The 22,802-nt window shown below is 38.7% G+C and overlaps 1 protein-coding gene across 3 annotated transcripts in view; it reads left to right on the top strand.

Annotated features, from left to right (window-relative positions):
* adcy7 (adenylate cyclase 7) overlaps positions 1 to 22,802 on the top strand; it is a 61,276-nt gene that overhangs the window by 23,891 nt on the left and 14,583 nt on the right. For all 3 annotated transcript variants that reach the window (XM_059350586.1, XM_059350595.1, XM_059350578.1), the window contains exons 2-10: positions 2,756 to 3,484; positions 10,102 to 10,299; positions 10,537 to 10,701; positions 12,222 to 12,371; positions 16,980 to 17,140; positions 20,414 to 20,525; positions 20,934 to 21,061; positions 21,629 to 21,787; positions 22,080 to 22,212. In XM_059350586.1, coding sequence (XP_059206569.1) covers positions 3,320 to 3,484; positions 10,102 to 10,299; positions 10,537 to 10,701; positions 12,222 to 12,371; positions 16,980 to 17,140; positions 20,414 to 20,525; positions 20,934 to 21,061; positions 21,629 to 21,787; positions 22,080 to 22,212 — 1,371 coding nt within the window. In that variant the 5' untranslated portion in view covers positions 2,756 to 3,319. The remainder of the gene's footprint in view (positions 1 to 2,755; positions 3,485 to 10,101; positions 10,300 to 10,536; positions 10,702 to 12,221; positions 12,372 to 16,979; positions 17,141 to 20,413; positions 20,526 to 20,933; positions 21,062 to 21,628; positions 21,788 to 22,079; positions 22,213 to 22,802) is intronic.

Raw genomic sequence — 22,802 nt, 5'->3', positions numbered from 1 at the left:
AGAGCCATAACGTGCATTGTAAACACGGCATTAGAGGCATACTGGCTCTGGTCCACAATTGCACTTCAGCTTGTTTCCTGCTCATGTTCAGACTTGTCACTCAATGGCGGAACAGAGCACCAGACAATTTCTAAGAAACAATAAAAATCAAGACAGTTGTATTCTAAAGTGAGAATTACAAGACAAACAATGGCGAAAAAGCCATCACACTAAAGGAAACTGCTCCTTTTTTACTTCTTGTTTTTTTCTTTATATAGTTTCTTTTAAGCAGGATTGCAGATTAGGAGATAGAAAGGAGAAGTACTATCACGTGGTCATTAAAATATAGTTCCCTTGAAGGTCTACTGCAGGTTTGATAACAGTTCCCTCTTAGACAGACTATCTGGACTGTCTCAGTTGTGGTTTTAACAGCTTTGTATGCCTAAACTTAAGTGTCCCTTACATTTCTTGAACTTGACTATATTAGCTCTGGTCTGCTTTCAAGTGTTGGTATTGCTTTGCTTAATGGTTTTACCTGACACGAACAACCTATGCATATATATATATATATATATATATATATATATATATATCTGATGTATTTATTCGTGCTTGTCTTCCAGTTATGATGACATTTATAGTAATATGTGCTTAAGACTGCACATCAGCACAGCGTGGAGTCAGGACGTGGCATTTAGTGGTTATGTGGAGTAAATGATTCCTCCAATGTAAACAGCCAGTAAACAGGGTTTCCTTCTTACAGGCCAGCTGGTTCTTATTGATGCACAATTCCTCACCAGCGTCATGTTCTTTGTTGTACCTCCTAGCTCTTGCTTTTACTGCCCTCAGACAGCCTCAGACAGTGTGTTATCTGAGGCTGGGGCGAGCCGGCAGGATGCTGTTCTGTCCAGCAGCAGCAATGAAAGGGAATGTTAAAAAGTGGTTTTAAACTCATGACACTGCTTACTGTTGCAGTGCAGGATGGAAGCAACACGGGCTGACTTTTCACACTCACAAAGCAACAGGTGTGTTGTCGCTTTTTGCTCTGCTTTTCTCTGTGGATAGCACATGGCATCTGGTGCAGACTGCGACTCGCAGTTGCTATGTGAGGGACAAACATGAAGCAGTGTCTTACACACAATGAGACAGTGATATTAGCAACTGGAGGAAATGAGGTTTCTATTGACAGCGGTGCGAAGTTCACATTGTTTCTATTGAGCTTTAGGACAGTGTCTTCTCCTCTCTCCTAAATGAATATATGGCCCTCTTATGAGCAAGAGCTGCATCGTTTCATGCCAGTTCACCCCTCTGTAGTTTTGAGCAACGCAATTAAACAAATCTATAATCTCAGCATTTTTAGAGGACTTGCAGGAGCATTTCTTTTGTAAAATAATAATTACCTCAACTCCACTGCCTCTGCTCCCATAATGTGGTGTCTACAGACTATGTTGTGATTATCAGGTCTTCTTGCTTCAGAGGGCTCTAATGTTTAAAGAGATATCCTAGAAGTCCTTATATTTCCCCCTGAATGATGATAACTCGAACATAATTGTTTATTAGCATAGGTAACACCCCCTAAACACTCTTTCAGGGCAGGTGTTGTGCCTTGTTCAAATACTCTGGCACATGCCCAAGAATTGGAAAGATGCCACCAAAAAATAGCTGTCAGAATAACTTCAGCAGTAGCGAAATTGACATGCTGTTAAAGAAATTTAAATTGATTTTCCAGAACGTTAGTACTGGCATTATAGGAAAATCAAAAACTATATTAAGAAAACATACACAAATAACACAATTATCTTTGCTTTGGACAAATATTTTCTGGTGCTTGATGTTTGATTCTTATCTTGGTAAGATATCAACCTTGTAAAAAACATTTCTTACATAAGGGAAGAATTTTACATTGGTGAATTCCAGAAATCAGTGAGTACTAACAAAATAAGAAGAAAACGTGGATAGGAAATAGGAAATTTGTTCATATATCGCTTCCTGCATAAGGGCCATTGTGTGTTTTAACAGAGCTTTCTGGCATCTTATCTCCCACTCACCATTGTAAATAGACATGGTCCTTCACTCAGCAAGCAGAGGTATTGTTCTAAGATAGAGAGAACAAAAATGGTCCTTACTGCATGCATTAGTGTAACCACAGATCTATGCTCAGAATGTATTTATCCCTCAATTATGCATACAGTTATGGTTTGTCCACTTGTCCACTTCTCTTTGGTTTGTGTGCCTGTTGTCTCCTTTTATTACTGTAACCTTTAATGTTTGTTAACAGTAACATTTGTTTGTTCAGCTCGGGGTGAATAAAATGGTTGTGTAGTTTGTGGCTGTGTAGAAGTCCATTCCACGTCGTTATATTGTTTAGTAAATGGCTCCAAAGCAACTGCTCTCATTAGCAGTGTGGCCCATCATTATGGCAGCTTTCTATTAAAGTTCTGGCCAAATTGATCCAGGACCCAGGAGTAAACAGAGACAGGGCTTTCTGGGTTGTGTAAATTGCGAAGTCCAGGTATGAATAAGCATGTGCTCATCGAGGGAATCGGATATTTATGTCTGACTCTCACGTTATTCCCAGTGAGTCACATGTAGTGTCTGATTACTGAAGATATAAGCCAGGATCCTTTTAAGATCAGTTCAGCCATATTTGTAGTCATAAAATGCCCATGAAAATATTGTAAATGTTTGTTTTGTATGTCTGTGTGCCACCAAACCTTTAGTAAAATATTTGTCTTTTTCTCCCTGCCCCCTTTCCCTCCTTCCATGTGCCTCTAAGGAGTGGAGCTGCCAACCTCTCTGCTCCATTACATCCAGGAACCTGGTGGGATCACTGATGACCTTTGTTGCTGCCCTCACCAGCCCCTGTTTTCCTCCTGCTCTTCCTCCTTATCCCTCTCCTCCCCTTTCTTAAGCTCCCCTCCCCTCCTCCTCCGTGTCTCCCAGCCCCAGGCTTATTACTCAAACCCACTGAAGGGAGCAACACAGTAGCTGGCAAAGGATGAAGCGGGTCTGCCTGCCAACACCAGACAGAGGATAGAAGACACAAAAGGACTAGCGAAGGGGAGAGAGACAGAGAGAGACAGAGTGTACGACGAGTGGAGAGAGCTACAGCGAAGCTGTGAGAGAAGCAACAACAACATTCAAAATGCCACGCCGAAGGAAAAACACAAGTTTCACTTGAGCGTCATGAGCTAGCGAGGGGCCCCTAACAGATCTAGAACTGTGGACTCCTTTCTTAACAAACTTCTGGCCCACACACACAAAAGTTGTGGAGACACACACTCCTGCTCTCGAGGGTTCCTTGTTAACACCTGATATGCCTCTGTAAGAAGAGTGAGCCATGCCAGCCAAGGGGAAGTACCTGTTGAACGACCAGGAGCTGAAAAATGAGGCACTTTACAGCAAATTCTCCTGCATCAGCCAGTATCAGCCACTGGTGCTCCTGCTGGGCCTCTCCATGCTCTCGTGTGGAATCCTCCTCATCCTCTTCTTTGCCCTTCAACTGGTGAGTCTTCACATCCACATGTTTGTTAAAAACCGAAGGAGATGTGACATTGATCACGTTGTCTTGATTATCACATTTTCTTTTGTTTTTTGATCACGCAAATGTTATATAATAGTACCTCTATTTTAGTGTATTTTTTTTGCCTGTGGGCTTCTATTAAGCTTTGGAGTTATTCATAATCATAATAATTTCCTTCGCTGTGCAAAAGGCATATTTAAGTGCAACTCCAAACCTGTGCATCAGACTGTGAACTGTGTGTAACATTACCCCACTAATCAGCAGCCATTGAAGCAGAGGAGTGATTGGCATTGATCAGTTGTTCTTGTGAACTCCTGCACATAAATTATGGTCTGCAAAGAGCCATAAGCACTAATGGTGCCTTTTAAAGAAAGCTTTTTTTCCCCCCAGAAAAGTCTGAGATTATCAGGGTATTTGCAGTCACTACTTCAATATAATCAGTGTTTTTTTTACATCTTGTTTTAAATGGCTGGTTTGAATTCCAAACTGCAAGCTGCTGGTAAATAACATCAAATCACAAGGTAGCAACACTTTTGTGTGTAGATGTACAGGGGGTTGTCATGGATACAAGTTAGAAAGCAAAAAAGGCACATACAATGCTTTTCCGTGACAGATTTTCCTGATCTTGATATGTACTGTACTTTCTTAGTATTTTTGTGCCCTTGAAGTACACATGGTGCAAGTGCTTGATGAATGGTGCTGACATTTAATAGACTTTTTTTTTTTAGCACATGGTCACTGAAATGCGACAGTAGTACAAAGCAATTAAAGAACAAACACTTTTCTGTTTTTCCAACCAGTCTAACCTACTTGGTAACATTAAATTCAGAATTCATGCGACTTCACTGGTGTGCTACCGTCCTGGAACAAAGCAGGTACCTCTGGTGTTAACACAATGCTTCTAATTGTGGAGTTGAAAACAGGTTCACTTCAGGGCACATTACAATAGTGAGTAGATGATGAAACTAGTTGGCTGCTTTAGGACTAAACATCAGAGGCTGCATCGTTGAAACTGTGCAGCAAATATTTCTGTAACTTAAAGCTTGATTTAATAATGACAATCGATCTATCTCTGTTCTACTAGCTTCTACTAATCAGTGCAATCTCAAGTCCTCCACCTCATGAGAATTTAAGGCATGCTCCTGTGATTTGCATATTCTAAAACAAATCTGCATGCTACAGCAGTTTCAACAAGAAACTTAAACCTTGGTGATTTTAACAAAGTTAACGATTACTTTGTGATCACAGAAAAAACTACAACTCCCATGACAAAACCTATAAGAGCAGCAGTGCTGGTACTTCCGTGTTGTAACTTGGTTTCCTCCATCTCCACAAAACTCAACTTTCTAGTTATAATCTCTTTTGTCTACAAACTTTTAATCTGTTCTACTGTTACTGCTGTTATTACAGACATCAGCATGAACTAACCATGACCTCATGACTCATTCAGGGACGTTTGACATCTGCAGCTTTTTGTTAAAGGGCTGCTAAAAACATTCATATTGAATGGCAACAATATCTACTTTACTTTTCCAATGAAGCAGGCCACACAACAACATACTGTTGAGAAAGGCTCTGTTGTGTTTTAAGTTATTAGAGTAGGTACACATATCAATGGGATTATAAATGAGGTGTTCTTACTGTTGCAACAGAACCCATAAGCTCCTGTTTCACTCTGGCTCTCTAAACAGGTGTTAACTGAGTTATATGTTTTAGCATTGGTCATAGTAAGTGATGTTGTTGCGCTGGGTTGCATTATATTGAGAGGTATTTAAAATATTTTCATTAATTCAAATGTATGAATGTGATGTAATGTAAATGTATGGATGTTAAAAATTAAGACGTACCAAGATGCATTGAGATTAATTTTTAGAGATCTATTACCCCGTGGTATTTTTTTTAATTGCTTTGAAAATGCAGGGAGGGTTTAGTTGAACAGTGTATGGGCACTAATGTGGCACATTAGGGACAGCAGCGGTAGCCTAATGTTTAAAGAAGCAGGATGTGACTGGATCGCAGTTTAGGTTTGCTGTGAAAATGTGACAAATGAAAATCTCTTTCCCCTCCCTCAACAACTACTTAAAAAAAGCACTTCACTCCCCTTCACTACCAGTGCAGCTGCCCAGAAGCGTGAATGACTGAGTGATTGTATAACTGTTTGAATGTGAAGGAGGACATCGCTGAAATAGGCATGAAAATAGAGGATGCATATTTCAGCTGGTTTTCCTAGATTCAAACAGGGCTCAGGTTAGAAATTAGTCTATTAAATAACATGACAGGTACAGGTTTAATAATGCTGATGATGCTTCTGTGTCAGGAAGTTGTCTTGCTAGGTCAGGGCGAGCTACAGAACAGATGCTCTTGAGCTGGTAAAATACTCCAACAAGCACTGATTCCCTGCTAAACACACCACCCTGCTGCACTTAAAACTAAAATCTTTATAAGCCATGTTTGACAACTGAATAGAAGAACATTAACTGGAGGAGGAGAAAGACATACAATAGCGCTTAAGACAATGCAGCTGTCACAGTGTAGAGAGTGTAATCACTGTTCTGACTGTGGCAGGAAAAGGCAGGTATTCATTGACTTTGGCTGATCGGCGGCAGGCTGTTGATTTTGGCATTATGGCAGGTAGCAGAGCAGTCAGTCAGTCCAACTGTTCATATCGTGAACTGACAGCTTCTGTCACCGGAGACTAAATTACTTTCCCCTGTTGGAAAAACCATCTTAACCTTCCCTCTATTGTGTTGCTGCTGACTCTCTGACACACTCCCTTTTTTTTTTCATCCTTGTACTTCCACAGCCACCCTCACACAGTCCTTTTGAAATGGCTCCATTCATCATGTATTGACACATGTATACTCATTCATTGATTTACTATTTTGCACGCTCGCATGCAAAATCTACTTTACTCACCTCCCCTCATCCATCCCTGGACATACTCACTCTATTCCTCTTCTCCATGTTCTTCTTAGCTGTTTTCCCACACACACAGTTGCCAGGGGTACATAAGAGTTATGAGACAATTCTTGGATGGAGCTTGTATAACGCTGTTATTAAATGCAAAGGAGGGGCATGGTGCCTGTTAGGGGGTGGATGCCAGTGTCAAAAAGTCAGTGTCAACTTATATAACTCCTCTCCTATTGACATGAGATGAAGAGCAACGCTGAGAGGAAACCGGCTGAGCCAGTGTTCAAAGTGCCACTTCTGGCACCAGTCTCAGGCCCTGATTGGATGGAGAAATGGAACTGAGCAGCTTGTTGTTTGGGTTCCTAAAATTGTATCCAAATACAGTGGGTCTTTATGAACTTCAGCACTGTGAGAGGATGTTTGAGGAGTGTACATGTTTTTTATAAGACGTCAGTGTCCTCCATACATGGTTCTTGTTTTATCATTTCACACTGCAACTTTGCCCCTTTTCTTTTGTCATCTGTAATTGCTTAAAATTGTGAAAATCTGGTACTTAAGGCGTTCTTCACGGTTAAGCAGAGGTTACACAATATACGTTATTTTTCAACTGATATGGGATTTTTGAGACTGATACTGATTATAAAGAGGAGAAGTAGGTAGAAGGTAGAATTTTTGAGTTGGAATGAAAATATAACTTTTTTGCACTTAATTGTGCACCGATTTTGCACAAATATTATTATGTAAACATTCTCAGAATGCTATTTTCTACAACAAATGGCTGTAGTAAAGACCAATAAAACAATTCTAGAAATGAACACAAATAAAATAAAGTATGAATACAAATACAGTGAATATCTAAATCAACATCAGTGTATGTTCAGTATCATTTAATTGCTGACCATTTAAATAAAGAATAAATAAAGATAAAATCTAAATTACCCTGAGCATCGTTTACTGCATTACATGCACACTTGAAAACATATGCGTCAGAATTGTAGATACCACTATGTCTGTGATGGTCCAACATTAGCCGATACAATCAACCGACTGCTAAATAACAGAAAAACAATGTAAATAGCTGGGGGAAGAAGTTTGCTGCATGAATATATTATACAGGCACAGAAAGGACTATTTGCACATTATGTATGAAGGAACAATGGACTAACCGGACACTCTACACTATGAATATTAAATGATTGCTATTAAATAATAATAGTGTTTATCTTTATAGATAAAGCTTTCTGTAAGTAAGTAAGTGCTATATCATAAAAAAAAATGATTGAATAAATGGAAATTATAAATCAAAAGTATGCAAATACTAAAGAACAGGACATCTGGTTCCAAAGTTTTTTAGTACTTGGTTTGCTATCCACTCAACATTGAGGCCGTATGTGTTGTATTGTTTTAGCTCCTTTTCATATAGAATATTTGTTCTTTTCCTGTCTACAAAAAGGTTTTGTCAAGACTCGCAGCTACATAGGGAGTAGAAAGTGCTTTAGTTGAAATGGCCTTTTCCAATGCTGCCATGGTAACCAGAAAGCTCAACATACAATGCAGAGATGGCCTTCTCTGAGCAGAGATCTATTAACACTGACTTTGTGTGTCTGTCTCACTCCTGAGCTCATTTTAACCCCTTGTTTTCTTTCGTGCTCTCCAACACCCACTCTTTCTCCCACTTACACATGCTTCCGTGCATGCATTTACATGCACAGAACACACACAAAGATTTTAACACAAACATACATTCAAACATGCTTCAACACATGCACACAAATACACACTAGCTTTCCCCTCTTGCTGCTTCTCCCTGTACAGTAACTCAATCAGGAAGCTGGGGGCCAGGAGCAAACAGGATATGACACAGAGACAGATTTTAAGGAAAAACTCCTAGAATACTGTAAGCCTTAGTGCTCAGGTTGAATATCAGTGGCTCTCTGAATCGTTTTATAAAAACCTCAGGTTTACTTTCAGGGTACATTATAATCAGTCGGAAACACAAGCAATAGACTACTGATTACAAACCAGAAGTAAGAGTGCAAGCATTTTATTAATTTGACAGCAGATTCTAATGTATATACAGAGGGAAGGACCAAAAGATGGCTTACCCTACAAAAAGAGACAATATTCCTGCATTAAACTAATATGGTGAAGTCCGTAATGTAATTGTAAAGTCCGTATATAAAAGCCATAGACTGCATAAAAGAAGCAGACATCATCACTGTGATGTCACTCATTGTTTTATGGTACGCCGTTTTGAAGCCTCGAGTTTCGCATTTTGCCTGTTGCCATCTTGTTTTTTTGGAGCCAGAAGTGAATGCAACAGAAAAAGGCTTAAAACAAAATGTACTTGCCTGAACAGCACACACTTTTAGGCAAGCAAAATGAGAGTTCCTTTGTAAAAACAGATAAAATATTTTTAAAGAATGAATAAACCCACAAATGGTACAATCCACAATTAAGCAAGATACTGCACCCTGGACTGCACCCAAAAAGACATTTAGGAAAATAAATCAAATAATAGGTTTGCAAAGATTTTTGCATCTTTAAATACACAGTGAAAGGGTCAATTATTTAAATGTCAAAGTAGCGAATTGCAAGAAAAGAAAATTAACATCTTGCTGTATTGAAGAACAGTAGAAACTAGTGAGTGAGACCATAAACTCATTAGACAAAAAAAATTACTCAGGTACTAAATCAAGTAATACTCATTGTGAACCTCATAGACTAATCTAACGTAGTTTTGCAACCAGTGGAGTTGCCCCCTGCTGGCCATTAAAAGAGAATGCAGGTTTAAGGCACCTTCACATTGGCTTCACTTTCACATATTGGCGCCCCTTGATTAAACCCAATGGTCTTGTTTAATGGTGCGCCTTGTAGTGTTGTAAACAAAACATCCTTTAAACTTTTTCAGTCAGCGTTGGTTTCAATGTTTCAATGTTTTACAGCAGGACTTGACACCTGCCCAAACTGGAAAAGATACCAAAAGCTGGTTCTATGACCATGGTGTTACTGTGCTTGACTGGCCAGCAAACTCTGCTAACCTGAACCTCCATAAAGAATCCATAGACTATTGTCAAGAGGAAGGTGAAAGACACCAGACGCAGATGAGCTGAAGTCTGCAATAAAAGCAACATGGTGCCATAGGCTGATCACCTCCATGCCATGCCATATTAATGCAGTAATTCATGAAAAAGGAGGCCCAACCAATTATTGAGTGTATAGAAATGAACATACTTTTCAGAAGCATGACATTTGTGTTTAAAATATCCTTGTTTTTGTTGATCTTATGTAATATTCTAATTTTCTGAGACACTGAGTTTTGTGTTTTCATTATCTATAAGCCATAATCATCAAAATTACAAGATATACAGAGTTGAAATATTTCACTTTCTTTGTAATGAATCTATATAACATATTGAACTTTTTCACGATATTCTAATTTTTTGAGATGTCCCTGTAATGTCCCTGCACCTCAGGCCCCAACTACATGGTCAGTTTGTCCCTCTACAAATTGCCTAATCTTGTCATAAAAACATATTAATAAAAGTGGCAACTCTCTATGAAAGCTAACACACAGCAGTAATAGTAATATGAATTATGTATTCAGTACTCTATGAAATACCATTGCATGCTTTACTGATGATAAAATGTGTGTTTGATTTCCTCCTTCCCTGTTGCTGCTGGAGCAGAGTGCAAGGGAACACTGTGCCTTTGTGAGCGTGGTGAGCGGCAGCCTGTGTGTGTTTCTGGCAGTGTTTGTGCTGGTGTGCACAGAGATGCTCTCACAGCGATGGAGGCGTCTTCTTGGCCTGATTGTATGGGCCACACACCTCACCATGGGCTACACCTTCATCTTCAGCGGCCCGATCATTCTGCCTTGGGACCAGGTAACCTCACTTCCTAGCCGGGTTCAGATTAAGGTTATATTTTTTGTGTAAGTGCCTGTTATAATATGATCCTCCCCCGCAAACTTCTAGGCATGGACATCTTGCGAAACAAATACCTTCAACATAGATGTGAACAGAACTTTTTCCTATGATTTTAAATATTTCCCATCTTTAGTATTTGGATTTGATTTAATCTTGACACTAGAATTGACTTCTTGAAATAACCTTTGTTTCCAGGTGCCTTTCTTTCTCTTCATCATCTTTACCGTGTACACCATGCTGCCATTCCAGTTGTGGTATGCTGTGGTGCTGAGTGTCATCTCGTCACTGTCCCACATCATGGTCCTCACGATCCGCCTCACCATTTACGACAATAAGCACACTCCTTACCTTGCCAACCAGGTAAAACCACTTGAATAAAAAAATTATGAGGCTGAAATGTTTCTGTAATGCTGTGTCGTGGCAATTTTGACAACTGCACTAAGTTAATGGGTGAGCTGGCCAAACACAAAGCACTCAATACTCTGTTCAGCACATTCGTATTCCATACACCGCACAATCCCAAATGGCTCTTTTACAGTACAACAAAGTCCCATACACCGCTCGATTTATGTCTGTTGTATTTCCCAACATTGATTCTTCAGCAAGCCTCAATGTGGTCCTATCTTCCTGCCCTATATATCACATCAGGACAGAGACCACTGGTCTACATGTTCCCCTCTCTCATGGTGTTATCAGAGTTAAGTTCACAGAGTGAATTCCCACAATGCCTTGCGTCTTGATTATCCAGTAGGTCGCTGCCTACTTCATGTCCCACCATGCAGGAAACACCAAATTTCCGTCACAGCTGATGCGTCAGTCTGCAGACTTCAAGCCTGTATGAATTATTTAAGGCCAATGTTACCTCCCTAATGAAGCTGCAGTTTATTTATTTTTTGTGTAAATAGTCTTTGTCATAAGATGTAACCAAAATACAGGAGACGATTGGGGCCAGGTAAGAGAAAAAAATAATGAGAGGAGGACTTGTTTTTTTCATTATGCAGTTCGAAAATAATGTCAACTATTTGTCTTCGGTAAAGTTGGAAAGATATTCACAGATTTCTTGTTCCTGTGTCAAGTTATCAAAGGAACATTGTTTTCTTCATCTGAACAGTTCATAGTCATAAAATGAGCAATAACCACAATATTTAAGGGTGTAGTTGTACTAAAACCTCCCTTCACATAAAAAGTAGGCTACCACAACTATCGTTTTAAGAAAATCAGCTTTTGTGTCATTTATGGGAATTTTTTAGGCAAAGTGAGGAAAATCAGGTTTTAGCTTGCAGTCTAGTTTACCGACTTCAAAAAGTTGACTTTATTCTTGACATTTCCACTTTTTTGCTTGATGTTTCAAATTTTTTCTCAACATTTTGACTATATTCTCATCATTTCAACTTTTTTTCTCAAAGTGCATAATGAATCATTTTTTCCTCCTCTCATTATTTTTCACCTACCTGGCCCTAAACAAAAATTACCTGAAAATACTGATTTTTATGTTTATTTTGACTAGTAAAAAACAGCCTGTTAAAAATAAAAATGTTTAAATTGATTTTCATGAACTGAAAATTGTAATACATGAAACAGACGAAACTAGCAACTGAGACCATACTCTAAGGAGGAAAATGTTTTTCATAGACTTCTATACAATCAGACTTCTTTTTGCAACCAGTGGAGTTGCCCCCCTGCTGGCCATAAGAAAAAAATGCAGGTTTGAGAAACCTCCACCTTGGATTTGTTTTTCAGTCCAGGAGACTACATCCACATTGTCTATGGACATGATATAGTGTTTGGCCAGGGCCAGATACATCGGGGGCACACTGGAGGTTCGGATGCACATGTTTCAATTTGAGCTCTAACATCTGCTACTGTGTCTGTCTCTGTAGCTGCTCTCCAATGCAGTGGTGTTTCTGTGTGGCAGTGTGGTTGGAGCCTTCCATAAGGTCTTGATGGAGAAAACCCTGAGGCAAACCTTTCAAGACACCTTAAGGTGCCTCAGCATGCGGATGAAGCTGGAGATAGAAAAGAGACAACAGGTAAGTCTGACAAACTGGCTATCAAAGACTAGTTCATAACCTGTTGCATAAAAAATAGCTACATTCTATCTGAAGAAATAGCAATTTAATATGAAACCTACAGTACGTCATCACAATGTACAATTATTTTATACATTGGAGTACATTTGATGCAACATTCTACATAGATCCTCATTGAAAAAGGCATAGCAAAAAAGACCAACACATGCACTGAAAAACAAAAGGGACATTTACACTAAGCATAAAAATCAGTCTACTTTCAATATAAGTAATACAAATTTGGCAAAACGTAAACAGTGAAGTGCATAACAGTCTGTATATCTTTAGGATTACTAGGTGGGCATCTCTCATCACACACCTGTGTGAATAAGACCCCTACATCATCCATACACACTCTTATTGAGTAATGGTCTAATATATACTCTTGAAGAAAGAACAGCCTATGCAGTTTTTCTTTATTTAAAAAAATAGAATTAGCATGCCACCATTTCATTAATGATGAAAAGTGTGCTGTATATTCTAAGCCAGTTTCAGTGAGCATTTTGATATTTTTCTGCATCATCTGTATTTTAGTACCCTCAGTGAATGGAAACAAACATTACAGACAAATGATGAAAATAGCTTGTCAGTAATTGTTATTGCCATACTACTATAATTTTATTTCATCTTTAAGCTTTGCCTTTGGCTGGCCTCATGTTGACTCTCTCATGGATGTTTTCATTGCGTTGAACAAATCCTTCTCAAATTAGATTTCCCTGTGATGCCTTTTAAATTAGATACATCTGTGCTGACTTGCTTTGACTGCAGAGGCATTTTTAAACAAATTTTCCCCCCTTTTGTCATTTGTTATGACTGTTGCTTAGTGCAGGACATAAAACGTGCTGACAGGGAAGCTGTTGTGTTGCCTAGCAGGACAGAAAGGAATGGTATTATCGTTAACATTTAAACCTCCTGTTGTATTTGAATTGGGGCTGAAAAAAGGGAACCTAGTGCACAAAGTCAGCCAAAGAGAACAGGGACAAAATAGCATGGCGGGGGAAGATCCAAAACCCTTCTAAATGATGAAGCAATGAGGAACTTGCATTGTGTTCCCACATTCATTTCAGTAGAAGAGTCCGGTGTGCTGCCCTCCTGAAATGTTTCCTGGCAGGAATGACTTTAAACTTTACACTCCCCTTTGAAACATTATATATTTACAGACAATTATTTACAACACAATACAGACAAATATTTACAACATATTTAAGGTATGTTATATGTATAAGTAATTGAAGTAATTGTATTCATTTATAAATAAAAGACTAATGGATGTCATTCACTTTATCAAGTGACACATTCTACAGCTGCTCACCATCATTTATACAAAGGCCACTTTATGTGAGATGAGTTTTAACTCTTCAGGCTCAGTGGGAAACTCAAAAAGGTCATTTGAACCCAGTAAGAGGCCAGTAAGAGTGAATGGGAGCTGTTCAGGTTGCAGCTGATTGGAGTAAGTTCACCCCATACACAAACACATTCTTATAGACAGACAAAACCACACTTAAACCAGGGCTTAAAGTTCTCATTCAAATCAGGCACGCAGGATTTTAACTTCATATAACACTTAATTCAATACATTGTACCTATTTCCTCCTGGACAACTTTTAATCCTCATAAATCTTTTCTTGCTTTAAACCCTGATACACACAAAATTCATTGCCTTACATGAGTATGTAACCGCCTTGACCTCTCCCACATTGTTTGTCGTCACAGCCTGATTTAGAAAATTATTAACTTTTGATTATTTTGCTTTTGGTTTACACACACTAATTTGAAAAGTCAAATTTTATGTTTGTTTAAATTCACTGTATAAAGTAATTGAATGTGAAAAGCTGGAATGCTTTGAGTCAAAACACTTTCATCTCTTTGCAATAACACCCCAAATTAAGTTAAGGTGCAATTTAATTATTTTGAGTCCTTGAGATGCCTGTACAACCTGGAGAGTGTCCAAAAACACTCCAGGGAAATAAAAGCCTTGTGACAGCAGACTTGGCTTTTGCAAAGAGATTCTGACATGTTAGAGCGAAAGATCTCGTGGTCTAATGAAAAGGGTTCTGAACTTTTATGGGGCTTTTTTCTTATTTTATGCGTGGTCTTTCAGTGAGCATGACTCATTGATTTCACATTCAGATTTTGTAATGCTATCCCTGAAATCCTCCTTGAAAGCCGCCTTACTTCTTTGAGCATCACTTTTTTTTTGTGCAGTTACAGGCTTAAGTTAGCTACTGTAGTAACTTGAATTTATCCAGTGCAAACCCCAGTGCCGGGACCGCCTCAACTTCCCACCTGATCAGCAAACTTTTTGTTGCTGACCCAGCACTGACAGCCTCCTGTGACACTTGGTGCTGGGGTTAGCACTGGCTCATTTTGATTTGCTATATACATACATCCTTGCAACATAAGTGCAAGGAAAAGTGCTGATGCTGAAGTGCAGGAAATCTGTTAAAGAGACAATATATCTGAGTGTAACCACAGAGTTGGAAACAGAGCAAATCTAACTGAAGCGGGTCAATTTTAGTGTGAGGGCAGGGTTTTCAAGGAAAGCATAAATTAAAAGATCATGCTCTTAAATAAAGATGGGACAAAAGCCCCATAGAACTCTTGATGTAATGCTAAGCACTGTGTCAAACCAAAACTGGGCGCCAGTAAAAAGACAAAGTGTGGTAGTGGTAGCATCATGTCAATGAGGTGGGGGGTGTATCTTGGCCACATGACAATATATATTGTCTAAATGATAAATAAAAAAAAAGTCCATCATACATATTTTCGTTTCCATTGCAATGTTAAAAAACCAATGGCCGAACCACATTTCAGCAATATTTACATTTAATTGGATGATGCTTTACATTCTGATCCTTGGACGTGGGAAGAAAGCTGGAGCAAACCATAAAGGCACTGTTTTCCTAACGTGCCTAAAGTGTGGAGTTACCATGTCAGCTTTTGAGCAACATGTAGGACATTCTGCAGGAGTTATTTCTAGTATATTAAAGGGCAGGACAGTGACCTGCCACATAACCACTGGAATGGCTCAAAACAAGTATTTGAATGTCCCTAGGTGGCTCTGCTGAAGCACAGTTTGAAAACCCTTTGGAAAATAACTGTAATGAATTGAACGTAACTACTCAGACACACACACACACACACACACACACACACACACACACACACACACACACAAACACATCCCACCTCCACCTGAACTACCTTGAGCAAAATATATAAACAAGATATGAAGGAAAGAAAAATACAAATTCCAGTATTTACTGACTTAAGTACATATTTATGACTCATAGGGTTGTATGTCTGTAAGAAACACACACACACACACACACACACACACACACACACACACATACAGCAAGCACTTTGCTTTGGTGTCATACCCGTCCCTCTATTTACATACACCTGTTTATTCTTATGCAATCTGCAGTGACTGTATTATGCTAAAGCGTTTTTGTAGATGAATATAACGAACATCAACTTGACTCAGTAAGTGAAGTCAGATGATCTAACCTGAAGCCCCTCTGGTGGATTGAAGAGGGATTAATCATTTCTTAAGAAGTTGCCTCTTCAGATTCCTGTCTTAATCAAGCCATTGAACTCTGAACACTTCTTAAGCCTCTGACTATTGTTACTTTCTACTGAGCTACAAAAGTGCACTCGGCAGACTGCAGATCTCTGCCATGCATTGAGATGCTCCTGCATAACTCTACCCAGAAAACAATCATTGTTTGCGTGCAGACAGAGCACATAAAGCATGATTTCAGACTTTTTACACATCCGCATTATGATGTAGCTTTTCCTGCATACTTTTGATTTGTCTATTACAATGAAGTCACAGCAAAAAAAACTTTTATTTTGGACACATAAACACATAATACCAATGTACTGGATGCCATTCAGATGTTCTTAGATCCTAGAGCTGTGTGCACCTCCAGATGATATTATTAATTCAGACATGACAGCATTTGGTGTTCCACCATATTCGGGACAACTATCAGGTGAAGCTATCATGGCAGCATGGTCAAATCAAATCAAATCAATTTTATTTATATAGCCCAAAATCACAAATCACAGATTTGCCTCAAAGGGCTTCACAGACTGTACATGGTACGACACCCTCTGTCCTTAGACCCTCACATCGGCTAGGGAAAAACTCCTTAAAAGATCCACGGGCATGGTGAAACCTGTATGAATGAGCTGATTCCTTTTATAAACCACTTCTGCTCTAAATACCACTTAAAAGCTTAAAGGTGTGGGGACAGCACTGAAGCACCAATAGTGTCACCACAGGTACAGATTGTTTCTAGTACTGTGGTATACCTACAATAGAGACTGTTGACGGTGCTGACACCTGCTTGATGAGACAAAAGTTCATCTGGTAGTGTGAGCTTGTGTGCGTTTGATCAGGGTTGTGTGTGTGTGTGTGTGTGTGTGTGTGTCTGTGTGTCTGTGTGTCTGTGTTGTCTCTGTTCCCAGGTAGGCTACTGTACATTGAGTGTGACAGTTAAATAAGCCTGGCTCACCTAAATTGCAGTTGTGTAACTAATTGTGTGTGTGTGTTTCCAGGAGAACCTACTGCAGTCTGTGCTGCCAGTCTACATCTCCATGAAAATGAAGCTTGCAATTATGGAGCGCTTGCAGGACTGTAAAGACAAAGAGGAACAACAGCGACTGGTCAAAGATAACAACTTCCATAGTCTTTATGTCAAGAGGCATGAGAACGTCAGGTACAACCACAAACCTCCTTAAAATAAATGGAAAGCCATAGATCTTTTTATATATTGATCAATAAATAGCACTTTGTACAAAGAATCGCCTCATCATGGAAGCATTATTTTACTGGTCAAAGCATGCATTTAGGAGATGGTCAAAAAGCCTGACTTATTGATCAGTAGACAGAGTATAACTAAAGACAGGCTATGACTCGTAACCACTATGCCAGAAAAGAAAAGACAAAAAAACCTGTATCTTCAACCATGACAACAGCTTAAAAAAGGAGAAAAAATAGTCTTGCTGTTAAACAAGAAATTTTTTAAACTTCCTCTACATTGATATTCCAACACTCAAAACAAAGTTCTTTAATCAGACTGATTTAATTTCTCTGTCTGTCTGCTTTGTCTGTATTCGCAATTTTATAAATCCCTAGTCTTTCTCAGGGAAACTTTGTACATCACTTCATCAAAAATAGATGAGGTGCAAAAGCAAAAAAAAGCGCACACACAGAGCAGATTTCCCTGACCGCATGTTGTAACGATGGAGATTAGTATGTCTGTTTGTTTCCAGAGCAGTGACCCAGTTACGGGTCTTTGTTTTACGAGGGTTTCATTCATTTAACAAGTGCTGACAGATATTGGGCCAGCTTAAACTGAACTTTGGCGGAAGGCTCATCAGCTCTTTTTTTTTTTTTTTTTTGATAAATGTGGGCAAGAAACAGCCTCTGCCTTATTGCAAGAAGAGAATTGCATTATACTGTCTTTATGAGGAAACTGAATACACTGTTGCTTCTTCTTTTTTTTCTTTTTAAATATTCTAAAGAGGAATTTAACACTTATAATTGCTTTGATTAAAATTAATACTGGCATTTTTTAAAAATACTTTTTTAATGCAAAAACAGAACAGATGAGGGCAAGGACATTACAGTATAATCCTAGTGTAAGAGTAGAAATGAGAGTAAAATAGACATGGGTATAGCACACAGTGTATACAGATGCATTCTGACGTATAGAAATTAATTTTAAGTCTTTTGATTGTGGAAATCCCATTTTTTCAGTAGTCCTCTCCTTTATCCTTTTGGAGCTGTAATGTAAAAGTCATTTTCTCCATGCTACAAGTAGAGTTCACAATGTTTTTACAAAAAAAACGTCTCATGGAATACTGGCATAAATTTAAACTGAAATGGCAGCACAGATAGAAAAACATACAAAAACTTGTTCTGCTGTCCATATCCACCTTGGTAATTTTGTCTTTCAGAAGATTTAGACAATAAACTTTTGGTCTCTTTGTATAGGCATCAGTCATGTTTGCTGCCATGTTAATTTAGTAAGAAGGTGTTGAATGATAGGCTGCAACCCTGACCTATCCCTATAATTACCCAGTCAGACCAGTCATTAAATGTGTTGTCTGTCTCACAAAGCACCTGGCCGTTTTCAGTCAGGCAGTGGAACAGGTGCCGGGTCCGTGTCCCTCTGCTGGTCAGCAGATGGCCAGTTGTACTCTGACTTGGCTGCAACTTTTAACCAGCCAGTGCCAGGAATGAGCCACATCTAGATGCGGTCATTTGAAGTAAAATTCATGCAACAGCCTACATTTGAATACTTGTATCACACACACAGATCACTATATGTATCTGGTGGTTTGTGTACGAGTTGAATATGTACAGACATTGTTTCTAACAAAGGGAACCCTATCTCAAAGTCAAATTAAATATATCCCCTCACGCTATAACTTACATGCTCAGCATTAATCACACCTGCTGGAATGACCTGTAGCCCAGTGAGATGAAGTTACATTGCAATGGTTAGAATTTCATTTCCCATTGTGGGTAGACATGCTAAGACAGCGAGGCAGCGAGGTCACGTGCTCTGTGTTGGTTGGGCTTTTGCCAAACTTCCCACTGGTGTGTCTTTTAGAGGTGAAATGAGATATCAGTTTCCCTCTGTGGTCTACTGACTGGCAACTTTAATGATGTCTAAGCTATGATTCAGCATTGAACCAGACAGGATTTTTAATCAGTCACTGATCAGGTCTACTTGAGGTTAATGGGAGAGTGGTCAGGAGCTTTTTTGCGTGACATCCTACATCCCATAATGGTCATAATGGGTCATAATGGGCCGACAAGGCTGTGCAGATAAAATCAGGTCCAAATGTGGAGGACACAATGGTGTAAGCTTGGAGTATGCTTCACTGCTAACAGTAAAGTTTATTGACTTGAAAGAGCCAGGGAGGATCTCCTGATATTACACTGTTGCCCATAAAGTTGGAATAATTTTGTTTTCAGACACCATCCTCCTCTTTATTCCTATTTAAATGCATCAGTAATCACTTTGGAAGAGATTTATTAATACAGTTTTGAAAAGATATGCACTTTATCAGTCAAGAATAGAATACATTGTCACAATATTTTTATGGAAAGAGGTAAGAAAATATTTTATTCCAACTTCATGAGCGACAGTGTAGTTATTGTTATACGCCTGGACATGTAAATCACACGGCATAATAGAAAAAAATGCCATGGTTATTGCTCACCAGTTATCCATTGTGTTAAAGTGCAGCAGTAAAACGCAAACCTAAAAGCCCCCTTTTGTTTACTGTGAGGTCTCTTTTCAGTCAGCTATGCCTGCTGCTGTTCTGTTCTTCATTGAAGGATGCTGCTGTCACTCTTGTCCCTTTTCTAGATTCTAAATTTGTAGCAAATAGTTATTTTTAATGTGTGGAAATGTAACAATCCTTCAGTTAGTAAAATTGATTTATTATTAATTCTAATAATCTTATTTAGGATTGGGTCGGATAATCAGTAACAAAAAAAGTATTTTAATCAGACTATTTTGGATTAATTATTGCAGCTTAACATAAACATCTCAAAACAATTTTAATGCAAATAAAATTAATTTTGTGTATATTACCACTAGTCACATCACATGAGCCTTACAAAAACAGTACTGGCACGGGCTACAGGTGTCTACTTTGTTGTGTATTCTACAACATGTGGAATGCTGTTTGTTTTGTAGAAGTTTTTGTGGCTGTTTTTTTTTTTTTTTTTTTTAAATCAAAGGCTACATGGAACACTTTGCTTTTGTCTCATTTTCAATGTAGATAAAAAGGAATAATATACATCAGCAATCATTAATTATCGTAAAAAACATTAATCACTATTAACAAACCTGCAACATGAGAAGGGTAACTTATTTTTATATACAGTTCAGCATTAAAAGTCTACTTTTTTTTCAGTTTCTGTACGTTTTTGTGTGTTAAACGGTCATTGTTTTATTTCTATCTTTCAGTATTTTATATGCTGACATCGTAGGCTTCACCCGATTGGCCAGTGACTGTTCTCCCAAAGAGCTTGTCATTATGCTCAATGAGCTGTTTGGAAAATTTGACCAAATTGCAAAGGTGAGTCATTATTAGACTTTCATTGTCATTATTATGAAGTACACTGATTATAAGCTTAACTTGCAGCTTGCCTCTTTAAGAGATTGTAGCGGTAGTAATCGTCATGAGGTTTCTGACAGGAGGATTTCTTCTAAATCACATTCTGGCTGGGAAAATCTGGGTTGGGCAGTTGAACAAGGAAACACTCATCTTATCAAGCCACAGCCAAGCACTTAAACCTCAGTGGTACAACACTGCGGTGGTATTGATTGACTCATGTGTTGCATGTGTACACTTATATCCTGTCCCTCTGCTTACCCACTTTTTATGCAGCTGAGAACTTGTTTTGTTTTTGTTTTGTTCTGGAATGGTTGCATAAAACTGTATTTTTTTGTTTTTTTCTTCTCCCCTAATTCTTGTTCCTTGTAGGAAAACGAATGCATGAGAATCAAGATCCTTGGAGACTGCTACTACTGTGTGTCAGGGCTGCCAGTCTCTCTACCTAAACATGCCAAGAACTGCGTCAAAATGGGCCTGGACATGTGTGAAGCCATTAAGTGAGTTTGTGCCAGCCATCACCCTTAAACCTGATTGAAACATAAAGGGTCTCTCAATTCATCTCATAAAAGTGTGCAAGGCACGCTTAGAATAGCTGCTCTATAATGGCATCAGGATCACAATCACAATCGGGGTGATGTAATGAGTGACTGGTACTCTGACAGGTTACTATATGATGCCCATGCTTATCCGGTGGGAGGGGCTTAGGACAGAGTGGGGAGAGCTGCAGGACGAAGGCTATATTTTCGAATTTTGCTGTGTTTTTTTTTTTTTTTTTTTTGCAATTACCATAAAACTCCCTTCACAGCTGAAGAGAGTGTATTGCCACAGTCGGAAAGAAGTCTGAGCGATTTATGACTCTAATTCTGGAGGAGGATGTTATTTAAACATGTTGAGGATATGACTATTGACACAGAGATCTACAAGAGGGCTTCAGAGAGACGCATGACAAGAAGTAGAAAGTAGAAGCATACACTTAACTGTGTGATGTCGTCCTCACACTTTTCTGAATATATAAATGACCTTCAACAACAATGTGCTTTAGTATTGCTTTTAAACTCCTAAAGGCAGGTACGGGAGGCCACAGGAGTGGATATCAACATGAGAGTGGGCGTGCACTCGGGCAACGTGCTCTGTGGTGTCATTGGCCTTCGTAAATGGCAGTTTGACGTGTGGTCGCATGATGTCACGCTGGCCAATCACATGGAGTCAGGAGGCCTCCCAGGGTAGGTAGTTTTACTTTTGTTTTATGAGTTCCATAACCCTTCATACACATTGATGTATCATATTGTCATTTTGCCTTATACTAGACTAGACTTGTCACATGCATCCTGGGCTGTTTTAATATATTTACCATAAAGGTTAGAATATGGTGGCACTCAAACTTTAGAGGCAGCTAGTTTGCCCACAGAAGTGCAAGAAATATGCTATACTTGAACTATATATGATTTAGAGACAGTATTTCATCCTTAAATGTCAAGTAATACTCAATCCTCCCCTTTTTCCTCGATTGGTTAGACGTGTCCACATCACAGAGGCGACTTTGAACCACCTGAACAAGGCTTATGAAGTGGAAGATGGCAATGGCCACCTCAGGGACCTCTACCTTAAAGAGCTTAATGTCCAAACCTACCTGGTCATTGATCCACGGGTGAGTTCTCTATTCATCTTTCTCAAAAATGCACAATGTGGAGGAAAGAATGAGAAATATGATGCATTTGAAAACATTTGCTATATACACTACAGGCCAAAAGTTTGGAAGCAAGATCAAATTTGTACAAAAAAAGATCATAGTTTCATTGCTATACTTTGCAACAAAATAAACATGATTATTATATAAAGAGTAATTTATTAGAACACATTTTACTATAATTATCAGGTCTTTGGGTTTTTATTGGTTAGACTTTGTGTATCCTTCTTTCCTTAATGTATAAATCTGTACTCTTGTTTCTTTACTCAGCTACTACAATTTCAGCCATTTCTGTGGTAGTTTGTCAGAGATATGAACACAGTTGAGATTTATTAGGATTTTGTATCCAAACTCTCAAAAGCCAAAGAGCTAAAGCGAATAATGCAAACTGTGATTTGTTTTTTTACTTTTGACTCTTGCAAAATCTTCTCAACCCTAAAACTAAGCCCTTCTTTTCTTTTATTAACATTTATTCAGCAACGGTCTGGTAACATTAATGTATACCTAAAGGTAAATTGAGGAAAATGGTTCAATTCAATAAAGGTAAAGTC

This window comes from Centropristis striata, chromosome 2, assembly GCF_030273125.1.
Source record: "Centropristis striata isolate RG_2023a ecotype Rhode Island chromosome 2, C.striata_1.0, whole genome shotgun sequence".
NCBI classification, from domain to species: Eukaryota; Metazoa; Chordata; class Actinopteri; order Perciformes; family Serranidae; genus Centropristis; species Centropristis striata.
The sequence above is the reverse complement of the archived record's forward strand: the minus strand, read 5'-3'. Positions and strand labels throughout refer to the sequence as shown.